Source organism: Melopsittacus undulatus, chromosome 3, assembly GCF_012275295.1.
Source record: "Melopsittacus undulatus isolate bMelUnd1 chromosome 3, bMelUnd1.mat.Z, whole genome shotgun sequence".
NCBI classification, from domain to species: domain Eukaryota; kingdom Metazoa; phylum Chordata; class Aves; order Psittaciformes; family Psittaculidae; genus Melopsittacus; species Melopsittacus undulatus.
The window spans coordinates 23,203,688-23,218,913 of record NC_047529.1 but is presented as its reverse complement, the minus strand read 5'-3'; the positions used below and the strand labels follow the sequence as shown (position 1 = coordinate 23,218,913).

General features: G+C 43.7%; 1 protein-coding gene across 1 annotated transcript in view; it reads right to left on the bottom strand.

Moving 5' to 3' along the window:
• LOC115946069 (protein LYRIC-like) overlaps positions 1-5,952 on the bottom strand; it is a 29,678-nt gene extending 23,726 nt beyond the window's left edge. Inside the window, exon 1 of the mRNA XM_034061146.1 lies at positions 5,671-5,952. Coding sequence (XP_033917037.1) covers positions 5,671-5,952 — 282 coding nt within the window. The remainder of the gene's footprint in view (positions 1-5,670) is intronic.
• Between the last annotated feature and the right edge of the window lie 9,274 nt (positions 5,953-15,226).

Genomic DNA, 15,226 nt, shown 5'->3' with positions numbered 1-15,226 from the left:
CCCAAGGGGAGCTATTATATGCCTCACACATTGGAAATCTGAGAATTTGTTCAAGAACATGAATAAAGATTCAGAAAATTGGTTTCAGCTACCACTTTCAGAAAACTCAAATTAAGTGGCTTGGACACTGGAAATGAAAGGAAGCAAATCTGCCCACTCTGGCAGAGGGTCTGTGAACACAAAACCATTTCCAGATTTAAGAAATACTTCAATTAAATTGTTTCCTAGTGCTCGTTTCCAGTGCAAAAACTTTTTTTTTCCCCTTTATGTTACACCACAAGATTAATGGTGGGTTTAGGACAAAAGGCTACACTGGTACAGGAAAAGCAACACCAACATGCACTAAATTAAAAAACAAAAAGGGGGGAGGAGAAAGAAAATAACAAGAAGAAACGAACCTTTAAGCAGGGTACTAAATAACCTCTCTGAAATATGCTATGTTGCTACTGAACAAAATAACACTGCACTCTTCAGCTTTCTCAGTAGATCTTCAACAAGCTGGAAACTGAGAAGGAAGTCTTCCCCTCTCTCAGCATCCTCTGGAAGAACTGGTCTTTGCGCCCTACACTAGGGATGACTTGGATATTTGTAGTACCACTTGTAGTCTGGTGTTTGCTCTCTGAAGCTGGGCTTTCTCCCCTGCACACAGACACAAAGGCTCAGCCACAGGGTTAGCAAACCGGAGCACTGCTGCTGTCAGCCAACAGCTTGTATTGCTCCATCAGCAGACAATGAGCAATCTGCATGACAAAAGTCTTGGGAAATAAAGCAGCACTGAGTTGCATTAATTCTGAATCAGGTTTTCATAAATGGAAGCAGACATCCTGGCCAGTCTGGCTTTGTCACATGGTCCTGTGCTGATGATGCATTTATCAGCCTGGGAGATTTATTTCCTGAACCAATGCAATCCAGGTGAATAGAAAAGGACAAGCCTGTATTCATCAGAGGAGATGGGATGGGGTTTAAGCAGAGCAAGAGTCTACCAGAGACATAGGAAGGCATAGCTTCAAAGAAAGTTGGAGAGGGACTTTTTACAAGGGCATGCAGTGACAAGAAGAGGGGAAATGGTTTTAAGCTGAAAGAGGGCAGATTTAGGTTAGATATTAGGAAAAGAATATTCCCTGTGAGGGTGGTGAGGCACTGGCACAGGTTGCCAAGAGAAACTGTGGCTGTCCCATGCCAGGTTGGACAGGGCTTTGAGCAACCCGGTCTAGAGAAAGGTGTCCCTGCCCATGGCAGGGGGGTTGGAACTGGATGAGCTTTAAGGTTCCTTCCAACCCAAACCATCCTGTGATTCTATGAAAATTACTCATTCAGTCCTAGTGGCTGAAGAAAGGATAACACAATGGCAATTGTTGCTAAGGTGACAATGGGAACCCAGAAAAACATATTGGGTGTGTTAGCAAAGGAAACTGAGAGGCTCTTCATGCATGGCAGAAGAACATAAAGGAACATCTTTGGGCCACTCTTGCTTACAATGCTACACATGTGTACCTCCAAAGGAGAGAGAAAAGACATCAGGATCTTGGTTTGTGGTCAATATTGTAAATATTAATAATCTCATTAATAGCTATTATATATACATTATATATTTCATATACATGTACTATATACACATTAATACAAATTTTCCTGGCAAAATCATTTCAGACAAATGTATTCCCAGTAGGAAAGAAGAGTCTGTTCAAATAGAAAATTACATGGGAAACACACACAATGAATAGATAGTTATATGGGAAATGTGCACTGGAAATACATGATTTTTTTCCCTTTGTTTAAGGTCCCTGCTGGGGGAAAGGAAGAGGAGCTGCTCCCATCAAATGCATGCTCAAAGAACTTTGCAGAAAAGGATCTGCTCCATCAGCACAGAAAACCTGTTCCCCTGAACATATTCCCAGGGATGGAATTGCCTGTAGAAAGCCCCTGAGCACTAACAGGTAACAAAGGCTGGTGGCAAGAAGCAGGAACCAGAACTGCAGTTGTAGCTGTTCATAGCCAAAGATAATTCCAAGAGAAAATTAGAGAAGTAGCCATAAGATGCTGCTACCTACGTTACATCCTCTTGCTGGCCAGCCTTCCCAGGATACACAAGAGGCCATATACAACAGCCATAAATACAGGGAGCTGATGGATACTTGCCTCAGCTCAGCTCCTCTTATCATCTCATGAGATATCTGGAGAAAGGCAGAAGAGAATTCACAGGGTGAGTGGATTAAAACCACTCTTGCAAGGAGGGATGAATAAATCAGTTTCCTTGGATTTTGGTATTGTAATTAATTAGAGCAGCATTACAACAAGAGATCAAGGCTCCATTTTAGAGGAGGCAATTACCCAACTCCAACGCCTTTCAGGACACTTACAAAATTAATTCTCATCCAAGAGAACTATATGGAAGTAATTGTGCAATTGTGTTGCACTGGCATGAAGAATACTGTGTAACACAAAAGGTAAAGAAAAAAGGTGTGTTTGCATGTTTGCATAGTTCTGGTCATGTTAAGCAATGCCTGCAAGTGGCAGAAAGTTATCTCCAGTTTATAAAGACACTTCTGAAAAGCATAAACCTTTCTTTTTGGATGCAGCAAATAATACTTATTTTTATAAGTTGCCTAAGGAAGGTGATATCCCAGCACTTGTACAAAAAGCTTGTTTGGAACTGACCAAATTCCAGAGCAACCCCAAAACTTTGAATAAACATAAACCCCAAAACTCAACAGCAGTCTTTCTCACATCTGTTGGCTTCCAGCAAATCTTGTTAGCAATTTCCTAGAAGACTCTTTATTAGGGAAAAGGTTATCCTGAAAAAGACTAAGCACCCTCCAGCATCATTTCTAGAGATTTTGTGTGTGACAACAGGCAGAATGTAACTTCGTATGTGTGATGCACATAAGATCACATTCAAAATGTGCTTGTATTATTGTGCTCATCCATTTAAACAAAGTTTGTTCAACAGACTTCTTTGACATCGGCTGTGAAATCAATTCTGACTGGGTCTTACAGCCTGCTCTGAGATGAGTAATCATCCCGTTAGTCTGCTATATGCAGATGTGCATTGACATGTAGTGAAATTAAAAGCCTGAAAGCTGCCGGCTGGCAGCACTGCCACTGAGAGAGACTGACATAGCTGTGCACTGCTGTATTTAGTGACTTGGACCTGAGCAGGATTGGATGGAGGTGGCTGGCAGGGCTCGGCTGTGGCCAGGACCTTCAGCCTCGCAAGCAACCCCAAGAGCTGAGGTCGGCTGCACCCTCCAGTGAATGCACCCTGAGCAGGCACTAGCTGCACATAGCTAAGGGGAACAGGGGCAGGCAGAAGCAAGGAGATCAGTCCTACATCAGAGAAACTGTAGCCCTGTAAGAGCAGATTCCTGGGAGTCTCACAGCCCACCCATGGGGCAGCAGCTGGGAATCACCGGCAAACATGCATTCTCAAACTGAAAAAATAATTAACTGCCTAGTTTCTTTTAATTAAGATCTTGACTTATCCATCACTCCAGGATACGCAGATGTTTGGCTGCTGTGATGTATCAACACACCTGAGCACTGGAGGCGATTCATCTCTTGGCTTCATACCTCAGGAGACAGCAAAGAGGGGCTCCCATTCCGTAATACCGGCACAGCCCAGCTTATAGCATTGGCTGTGTCTATGGATGTAAGACTTTGTTACTAGTAATATTCCTGATGCTGCTTTGGTAGAGATTTTCATATGCAAATTTTGGCATATTAAAGGTGTTCTGCTGTTCTGGCATCCTTGCATCAGCTAAGTGCCAAAGTAGCATGCATCATTTTACACTTACGTAAGGAGATAAAGTTTTTGCCTCAAGGATATGCTGTTCCAAAGACAGAGATAACATGATGGGAAATGACAAGGAGCAGTGGAGAAGGGGGGTAGGGAAAATAAAATAAAAGAGACAAATAGAAAAGAGAAGGGGCAGGGTACTGCCATGGGAAGACAAGCCTGATTGTTTCATTTCAGCATGTAAGATGTTTTCCCCAGGTTATCTTTCTTTAGGATCTTTTAAGTTATTTTTCCTGATCATCATCTTCTCATTCACTCCCTCCTTAGGACCATTATTTTGCCTCCTCTGCACTTACAGAATAATCAGTGGGTCTCATATAGAGGATGATGCTACTCTGTGTAAATGCAGCCCCTAAAGAATAGGAATCACTCAGTGCCACAAAAAGCAACATTAATGATAGAAGCTGTGGATGACTGTAAACAAATGTATCCCTTCAGTTTTTCTCTTCCTCCTTTTCTTTATTTTCTGTTATTCAGGCCTGTGAGTGATAACATCTCTGACCAGAAAATATCTGTTCAAATCAATGTCTTCAGCCTGAACTAATAACCCCGCCACCATTACAGCACCAGGCCTGTCTCTGACAGAAGCTGGGGTGTCTACCCCATTCTGTCCTGCACTGCCTCCAATTACTGGTGGCTCTGCAAGACTATAACTAATGCAGCCAAGTCAAGTAATCTAGTATTGATGATTATAAAGATATAATAGGATTGTTACTGAAATCCCTCTTCATCCCTTGGCACGGGCAGTTCTGTTTGGATTGCTGTTTAATTTGTTTTTTACTAATTCAGGGATACCTATGCTGTCAGGCCAAGATTCTGCTCTTACTGATGAAAGACAAAATACCCTAAAATGGAATACCATATTAAAATATAACTATAAGTCAACTAAAAGTTAAAACTTCCATGACAACAACATAAACCCCTGAAAGCTAGTGTCAGGATGGAAAGCCTGATACATATGTGCTCATGGAGAACAAACCCGCTTATTTTATAGCTCACCTAGAAATCCATTTTGTATGTCTTTCTCAGCAGTGAGACCTGGGAGATACTAGTAACAGACAACATTGTTCAGAAATGCTTGATGTATTAATGCTAAGCACAAACTTATATTCAGTGTGTTCTCCCGTTTCCATATGGCAATACCTTGGTGAAATTGTTTTGTAAGCTGAGATTTGCCACTACAGACAGCTTACAGAAAGTCAAAGTGATATAGGCATGACAATGTCATATGAAAATGCCGTTGGTGTGCATCACATCAAACTCACAATATCGATTCAACAAGGTGGCCATGGTCATCGGCACACAGTTACTAGATCACATTAATGCAATAATAACAAAGCATTGTTTCAGAGTAAATACACATTATTAACACATTGTATTAACACCACAGCAAAGATACTCTCATTCTCTTTAACATGATGGACATTAACCAGAGTTTTCTTATTTCTCTGCAGGGAGGATCAAGCCCATATGGAGTTACTGTGCTAGACAAAGTGCTGGAAGAAAAGCCAGTTCCAGGAATCCTAGGCCAGGTGCTCCAGCAACCTGCTGCCTTACACTTATAACCCTGATGCCACCACAGGGCTCAGAGATGAAGGCTGAGCCCCCTAACCGCTAAACCATCCGAAGAGGTTTGGGACTGCATCTCTAGGCAGGATCAGCTACCCGAGCGTGCAGATGGGATGGGATGGGATGGGATGGGATGGGATGGGATGAGATGTCTGTAGCCCCTGGGAGCAGGGGGCGCACCCCTGGCTGTCCGATGGTGGTGTTGAGGGCAGGGCAGGCAGGAGGAGAAGATGCTGGGGAGAAGAGAGGGAAGGATGCTCATCCCGGGGACACCTCCGGGCCGACAGCTTCCCCTCCGCCCTTACCTGCGCCGTGCGCCTTTGTTCCTCCGGCTGCCGCGCCGGCAGCGTCCCGGCCGCCCGGCGGGGGCCATTCTCGTTCTCATCCTCCTGCCCCCGCCCCACCCCGTTGTCCCGGCGGAGGCGGCGGGGCCCCGTCGCAGGGCGGCCCCGTCGCAGCCCCCGCAGGACGATGAGCGCTGCAGCCGCCGCCCCCAGCAGTACCGCGGGCCAGAGCAGGGCCGGCAGCCGGGCCGGCAGCCCCAGCTCCCCCGCGCCCAGCGCCAGCCGCACCGCCGGGCCCAGCATGGCCGACCCTGGGCCGCCCCTCCCCGGGTGGGGAGGGGAATGGATGCTGCTCTCCGCTCCGCCGCGCAAGGAAAGTTGGTGCCGAAGCTGCGCCGGTAGCGGCGGGCGGCGGCGGAATGAGAGGTACCGCGGGCGCGGACACGGCTGTGCTCACGGGAGTCTCGATGCGAAGGGTTTGGCCGTGAGGGCGGTTGCGCGGTGCGGGAGGGGAGGACGGAGCCCGGGGGGAGTGGAGGAGGGGGCGAGCGCTCGGGATGAATCTCCGCTATGGGCGAGTGAACGGGGAGAAGCAATCGCTAAGGCGATGCTGTTCAAAGCAGCGGAACCGCAGGCATCAGCGTTCATTTGAGAGCAGGTCCCGAGGGCCGGGATGCACAGGTGTGATCACGAGTGATGCATTTTCGCAAAATTCACCAGTCTAGACAGAAGAGTTTTTAGGAATGCACATCTCAGGCGCCGTTACAACTGTGCCATCACCGAGCAGCATCCTTGTGATGATTACAGGAACTGCCGATGTAATGCAGTGTGTGATGCGTTCTCATCTAGTGCTGATCCTTGAAGAAATAACCATTCGTCACCGCTAGCAGAACGCTAGGCAGAGTGCCTCAAACCACAGACTTCTCAGCTTTGCTGGATGGAATATTTCTCCACCCACCTGATGAATAAGTGCAGGTGATGCATTCACGAAGCGTTTTTTCAAAGTCACAGAGCTTCATGTAAAATGACAAGTTGTATTTCATCTTGGCCAATCTGGAGCAGCAACCTCTGAGAAATAAACAGTGAGTAGCAGCGAAAGGAAGGAAGGAGCCCCTCTTGCAGAAGTGTCTCTCAGTGTGGTCATGGCTCACACCTAGCACAAACTCAGGTGTGAGCAGGGCATTACTACAAAGATAGTAAGTAAAGCTTATTTAAACACAACAGCATAAAATGGATAAAACTATGCATGAAAAGCATAAGCCTATATGTTTGTAGTAAACTCAGTGCAAAGGGCTTGGTAAGGAAATGGCCTTTATCTGTCTTGGCTTTATTTCACACCCAGTGGGGACCACTCTTCTCCTAAGCACGGATCCAAACACTGGAGCTCAAATCCAAACACACCCTTGCCAGAGACAGCAATGGTGAAGGCTTGTTATCCATCCTTCCACTGGATTACCACCTCTTCAGGGATGAAAGATTGATCGTTCCTGGGCCTAATTCCAATTCATCCTGAATAAATCTAGGTTTTGAAAGCACAATAATGTCTCATAGCACTTGAGAAATTTCCAGACAAAATACAGGAGGATTGTTAATAAAATGATGTGCTGATTGGCTTTATGGGGAGAAGAAGGTTTTGTGGAGAGAGTAAAAAGTCTTTAATAATCAGAAGAGGTTCATGGGGGTACGGTGGTACTTTGAATGCTGTTGTTGGGATGGTAAGCTTCCTTTTAAACATGGATCCCACAAATTATCTGTTTTCTGTCTATCTTGTCCTGCCTATCTTCTAAAGTTCAGCACTGACTAATCCTGTGCTCTGAAACCTCAGGATTTACAGTGTTTCTGTGCCTAGCTCTGATACTGATTCCTTGTGAGAATATGTCTGTCTTGTACCTATCTGGAACCATAAAATGGTACCTGGGTAGTTATGTACAAGTATCAGAGACTGGGGGCTTCTTCTGAAGTTAAAAAATGGCAGTTACGTGATTAGTTTTATGACAATTTGATAGCTGTTTTTTCCCTGTCTTGATCTTTTGGCTCATAAAATGCATCTACATCTCCAAGCTGTTAAAAAGCAAGTAATCTATACCTTGGATCATAAATAAATATCACTACTTTCAGCTCATCAAAATTAATTTGCTTTTCTTTTTCCCAGGGAAACATAAGCTGAAAGACATTTCAGGAGTCAGCGTTGCTTAACTGACTATGAGATCACTGCTTTGCACCATTCCTTTCTATTTATTTTTATTTTCCTCCACAAAATAAAGGCAGTTACTGTGCCTGGCCTGTAATGGCATTTCTTTTTGAAGAAAACCATCACCATATTAGACCTTTTTCTAGTATTAATGCAGGCTTATTTAACAGCATACCCCTTACAGTGTTGGTGTATGAAAATAGCACAGATTCTCGTGACGTTATATGGAAGGCCTGAAATTTTACTGCAAGCTTGAGAAGATATTTTTCTATTTATGTGTGACACGAACTTACCGCAGATGTCTGATGGGAGTTGTTCTCCATTCGGACTCAGGAAGAAAGTCCAATAACCAGGAACTGGAACCATCTATTTGTTATAGATCAAGATCCAATCTTATTAATGTTTAAATATTTCATAAAACCAGTTTGATTTTGGCAAAAACAGATCACGATTTTTAAAAAAGAGGCAAAAATCTCATTTTGGGTTGTTTTCATGATTGATAGAAGCAAACAAGAGTTTTCTAGCTGAGATTAAAACAAAAACTTTTTTTTTATTTAATTGTGAAAAATTGAAGTTTTCTGAAAAAGAATGTAGGCAACAAAATAACTGTTTTAATAGCATTTCACAGAAATTATAGGTTCTTGACCTGATGTATTAGCAGTATATTTAGGGATTCACCCGTAGAAGCTACAAGAAGTACCTTACACCAACACTGCTCGTGTTTAATCAGCAGCAACAGATGTGATAGAAAAAACAGTGATTTCAAACAAATCAGAGATGTAAAAAGGAAGCTTTTAAACTCCTCAGCAAAAGCACATTTGAAAGGCAGCAAGAAGACCTCTTGGCAGTATTTAATACTCCTTAATCATCTTCCCTCAACTGAAGTTCAGAATACTGTAGCTGAAACAAGGCAGATGAGTTTTGTTTCTATCAGCTGCTCAGACAGCTTCAAGTAAAGGGAGAGAATGAGCTGTGTCTTCCCTGCTAGGAAAAACTAGCGCTTATCACGTTGTTCAGAACAGACCCTGCTCTTAACATTACAAGGCTGTGTCCTCCCCTGTCTGAGACTATGGGAATTTCAGGTAAGTACACAGAAAATAATGGGATTTTGAGTTGGTTTAAGCAACATAGAGCAGCTCTTCTTTCTCTAGCTGGTTTCTGAGTTCTCTGTTGGAGCTGCTTCTGGTGAACACTGTGCAGATGCAGGCGAGAGGATGTTCGATGGGGCAGAGATGAAAGCACAGGTCTCCATTTCAGGCATTCATGGCTAATGAAATGCAGAGACAGGACATGTTCCCCAGGCACCGAGTCCTGACACGAGGCCCTGCTTCTGGCTGCGACCCTCTTGCTCAGCTGTAATGAAGCTAATTTACAGGCTGAGATGATCTTGCAACCTATGGCTTAGTTACTTATAGGCTTGAAGAGACATTTGCTCCAAATCCCAGTGTTCATCTGCTGATGCACAGGAGATGTATTCATAACGTATTTATGTAATTCACAAACCTTTCCCATTTTTCCTCCTGTCTGAGGCCCTGGTGCAATAGTTACTTTCCATGAACACATGTGGAGCTGATAAACTTCTGATCTTGCTTTGCCTACCGTTGAGGAAACTGAGAAGCGTTATAGCTGCATGCCTGGCAAAGCATGACAGTAACAAGTAATGAGAGAGGAGTGTTCCACCTGTTCAGGTTATTCAGCTCTTTTCACGGCTACCCACATGGCCAGGTATTTGCCATTAAACAAGATGATTAATTCCTTGACAAGTTGATGTCTGGCCTGGCAGTCCGGCATTTCTTTTTGGCATCTGTGGCTGATTTGAGGAATGCAGCTTTATAGATTTTCACTAATTATCTAATAGCTTTTCAATCTCTTGTTCAGTACATGGAACTGGTGTTAATGAACTGCAGATCTTCAGCATACCATTCTTAACTGATTCCCCTAGTAAGTATGTTTAACACTTGCCTCGGTTTCCTGTACATGATTCATTCAGCTGTCAAGTGATCCATCTTTGTTTGCTGTCAAAGTCTTTGAGTTGGAAAATGACTTTAATCATGTTACTTGGCTTTTCTGAATAGGGAGAAGAAAGGGAGTCAAATAAACACGCAATGGTAATGCAGTCAAATAAGAAGCATGGCCTGAGTTTCTTTCGCTAATAAAATTTGTGTAAGCTTCAATTTCCCTTTCATTTTCATAAAAAACACACTGGAAACATCTACTCAGCCAAAGATGTGAAATTAAAACAAAGAAACAAAAACATCTGGAAAGGAAGAAAGAAGGCACTTTCCCAGCTTATGCGTTAATTAGGACCAGTCAAAGAAAACTGCTTCAAAAGGAAGGAGGAAGCCAGTACTAAGGACGGCTGCAACTGCTTTTAATTGGTTGTAGCAATGACATGCATGGTAGACAAAGCCATAGCAGGCATTAATGCAACAATGTCAGTTCAATGGGTACAGCAAAAAAGTTGAAGGCAAAACTGAAGTTACTGAATAATAAAGTTGTTTCACTAGCAGATTTGTCAGCAACAGCATGGGACAAAGGAACTTGTTTAGCAGAACATGATCATCTTGAGAACTGTAAACACTACTGGTTTAAAGATAAAATCAAAGGCCTTGAGAGCAAAGCAGAAGCAGACGTAAAAATATGCATAGTTGGCTTTCCTGAAGGAGGATAGTTTTGCTCCCTGACAAACAATTCAGAAACAAGCTGTTAAGTGCCCCAGGTCACTCTTGCACCCTTAGCATCCACCTCCCCTGTGCAGAGCTGCATGAATATACAGCAGCACTGGTAGGTTTTCTGCACATGCCGTTGGCAGTGGAGATCTGGTAACCTGGCAGGAGAGTTTATTCCCTTTCCCTCTACAAAAAAGCTGAGTGCAATTACAACACACTATTATAAATATTTAATACAATTAAAAAATGGATTTGTCTAGCAGTAGAAGACAGGACTGCTACTATGTTCCTTACATGCATATTTGCTCTCAGTGTTGTTCAGCCTGTGTGTGTCTCTGATCCATCTGTGAAACCAGCTGGTGATTCTCTGTTTCTTTCGACAGGCAATTCGAGCTCTTGCTTTAAAAACTTTCTAGGTCTCTTCATCAGAGATTGGCAGCATGTGTGCATTTTTTGAAGATAATGATGACTACAGGGAAGTCTCCTAAAATGAACATAAGTGTCTGTTCTTGCTTTATTCCAGACTGGCACATGACACAGTGAACACAGACTAGATTAGTGATGACACGTTGTTTATTGCTATCAAAAACAACACTTAGAGAGATGCAGCTGTCACACAGGAGGGAAGTGATCGTTACCCTCAGGGAGGTTTTACTGTCAAAAATGTAAAAGTATCCATAAGCATGGCTTATGCTACAGTGTTCAGACAATATAATATTTTCATGTGATCTAGGTTTCAAAGGCCACAGAGTTTTCCCTATGTATGCTCACACACCTCTGTGTCTGAAGACAATCTTTCACTTTGATCTGGAGACATGAAGGTCTGAAAAATGTACTGCACCCACCACATCCTTCATGGTTTCTTCTCCTGTTTAGCCATTCTTCACATGAAAAAATGTATCTTGTTGCTAAATTAATGTTATCTCTTTTCAGTTTCCCACCACTGATTTTGGTGATTTTCTCTGACAGATATTCTTCTCGTAGCTTCTGTGTTCTCCCTGAGAAAGTGCTTCAACATCACAAGCACATTATCTCTTAAACTCCCTTCTGATAAACAAAAGATACGGAGCACTTACAGATCTTTTTGGGGATACTGGAGAGATTTGTGGTTGTTGCACAGGCTGTAGCCTTGGTCAGTATGCCATCAGGAGACAAAAGCCTGATGCATTAGTGTTGCTTTCAGATGGTTTTTCCCATCACATCTTTGCAGCAGATGTGGTCAGTGGATTAAATTTTGTTTCTGCACTGTTTGCTGTACCACTTCCTGTAATGAAGTGGTAAGTATTAAATGCATTTGATTTCTTATATTCCTGGCATACCTCCTGTGAATAAAAGTAGCTGTATTTACACTAGAGCTCCCTGGTAGCTCTGTTAAACAGAGGCTCTATTTGCATGGTGCTCTGCAGGTATATGCTTATATGTGCTACCCACAGTACACAGGCTGCTCAGACCTGATTTGTGTTCAGTGTTTTCACATTAGAGGCAGAGAAATTATGAGTCTGGCTTTAAAAGACCATGGGGAGTTCCCAGAGCTGGCCCATCCCTAAAGCTCATGCTCCCAAAGGATGGCCAGAAGAGCTGGAGCAAGTCATCTCAGCATGGGGAGTCAGACCTGGGGCTTATAGAGCATCTGCCTCTCAGATGTAACCTGGTTGTAGATGATCTATTGCTTTGCTTTCTCTTCCTATAATTCCAGGTCTCCTTATATGTGAAGGAGGTTATCATTCTTGGGCATTGCCCATATACTGTGGGTAGATAAACAGGTTTGTTTAATTGAAGGCTCCAATCTGTAGGCAGCCAGATTGGAGGCCTGGAGTCATCATGAAGAAGTTTCCAGATCTAGCTTAATAATTTCTATTAATGACCAAGCAGTTTTCAAACTGCTGTTTTGTCCAGATCCCATGCTTGTGTTCCTGAGTTGTGCCCCAATGATCCAATCAGACTCAGAGCAACCCACAGGATTTGTTGGAGTTGCTGCTCTTCTGCTCACCCTGCCTCACAGAAACACAGCCTCTTAGGATAAGTCCAATATTACTTGTCTCCTTCTATAACTCAAGGAGCCACGATTTCACCTTGAGGGATATGACAATGCAAGCAATGACAGCAATGGTTTACTATTTCATAGTTGCCATGGCAACTATATTGTAACTTAGACCTGCAATTTCATTTACGGTGTTGTCTCTCTTAAAACATGATGTGATTTAGCATTCAAAACAATCCCACCACCCCATTCTCGCAGCACCCTGCCAGCCATCCCATACAGCATTTTGTTGAAGCAGTGCTGTTGGTGACTCCCGTGCAGAGGGTTACTTGTGCTACCACATTTCTTCTCAAATAATGCAGCATTACAGAAGTGAAGGCTGTGATTTGCAGGTGTTTTTCAGACTGGAGTCTCTTGTAATTTTCCAAGCCTCTATAGTAGTGTGTGTTTAAGCCAAGCTCAAGTCCTTTAACTGTTCCCTACACCCCAGCTTCCTTTCACATCACATTAAATTTAGGGTTTTCAGCTTAAATTCCCTGTATAACACATCTCCAGAGATGAGATGGCTCTTTTTCCAGCTGTCAATAACTGTGCTGCCTGCAGCTTACTGTGGTCTTTAGATACCATGCAAAATATGCAGTTTGATGCATGCAAAACAGGAAAACAAAATATGCTTACCCATCATGGATCAGAGGCAGTCTTATTTTTAATTCCCTAGCTTGGGAATCATTTTTATTCACAGGGTTGGGAATGTGGGTAGCAAAGTGTCTCAGGAGGAGGAAATACAGTCTGGAAATGGTAGGCAGCCACAGCAGGGCAGGGTAAGCTTTTTGCCTGAGATGTGCTGCTGCTGGGCAGAGCCACAGTGACCTCGGGACAGGCAGGAGAGGGGCAGGCAGCTCTGTGCCCTAGTCCACCCTCCACAGAGATATTGCAGCGACGGCTGAACCCTGAGGCCTCTCTTAGGAGGAGCTTGCTTCCCGTCACAGCTTGCTCTTGCTAAAAAGCCACAGCCAATTCTGCCTCCTGCTTTCAGCTCTCCTGTTTCATTTGTAGTCCTACTTTGATCCGAGGTCCCCTCTGAACCCTCCTGAAGTCAGGGAAACGGGAAGGTTTTCAGCATCACCTAACCTCTTAACAGCTCTCCTCTAATTAGCCTCAGGTTATGGGCAGCATGGGGGAGGGCAACTTCCGCTGAAAAAGGGGTGGAGTAGACGGCATGTCCTGTGGGAAAAGCTCAAATGCTGGAAGGAAGTGCTGGCCATCATTATGTCAAGAGTGTCTGCTGACACTTCATCGTGTTTCTGTCTGAAAATGAATCATTTGCTGTTACAGGCAAGTTCTAAGATGGTTAAATGAAGCGGAGGGGGGACAGCAACATCAGCCACATTTTCACACTGCTAAATGGATTTTGTTTTATGTTCTTAATAATTTTTATTTTACTTCTTAACTGGAAGACATAACTGTCTGGGTTAGGTGCCCCTCAGTGGCTATGTTCACCTCCCACCTCTGCTGGGTAACTGAGTCGTTTTGGCTCAGGAGTTAATGGCTTTGCTTTCAGATCCTTCATCTGGTTGTCTCCACAGATCAGTGCTCCCCAGATTTCACCAGCCCATGGGCTACAAGAGGCAACAAGTTTTCCAGGAAACACCACCCTTTGCTTTCCCAGTGAACCTCAGTTTTAACTTTGGAATTTCCTGTGCCTGTGAGAGGCATCGGGGCAGGTCCTCACAAGCCATGGGCTAAGTGTGGCCAGCGAGGCGTTGTCACAGTGCAGGAGCTGTTAATGTTAAGATGGGCACCTAAAGCATTGAGGTCAGTGTTGTTGTGCTAACTGCAAATATTAACAATGCTTATTGAGCTGGGAGTTTTTCATGCTGTAGAGAGAAAACCAAGTCCTAAAAACTGCCTGAATCCTGAAGCAGCATGGGTTTGAATGCATATGCCTCTTATTCTAACCAGTTTGTTTAAACAGTTTCTTGAATGGTATGCTGGCCTTTCTTGGTTTGCCGCCTAAGCATATACCTCTTCCTCATTATACAGGCTAGATGACAAAGATGCAGGTCCTAGAACTCACAGTAATAAAGTCCCATTAACTAACTGCTAACATAATTCTGTGTCTAAAATATAAGTTCTTTCCTTTTTCCTTTGTGTCAGTAGATAAACATGCTAGCAACGCAAGGCAGTTGGATGTAAATTATATCAGGAACCAGGAGTGTGGTTAAAAAGTTCCAGGTCAGTTTTTTTCTCCTGAAATATGACTTTGTCTTCCTGGAGAGCTGATCTGTATAGCAACCACCTGATTTCCTGACCTGCCATAGGCAGGTTTGAAGTACAGTGTGTCTGTTCTGCAGTGACTCCAGGAAAATGCCCCTTGTTGAAATTCTGAAATTGAAAATACATTTCCTGTGATTTTCCTGATCAGGGAATGTGTCCCTGCCCATGGCAGAGGGTTTGGAACGAGATGATCTTTAAGGTCCCTTCCAACCCAAACCAACTGTGGTTCTATGATATATATCCTAATTCACTCTGTTTCTCAACAGGACCAGTTAGGTTATTTGCAGTACTATGGTGATGTTCCTCTGCTGCTTATGGATCAAGAAATAGCTTGTTTGGTACTAGCAAGGTGGTCTGCACTCTGAACTCTGTGCTGTATGAAGCCACCAGTGGTGAGTACTGCATGTGCCTTAGGGACCAGGCATATGATGCATTCAGTATATGGTCCTCTGTGAACGC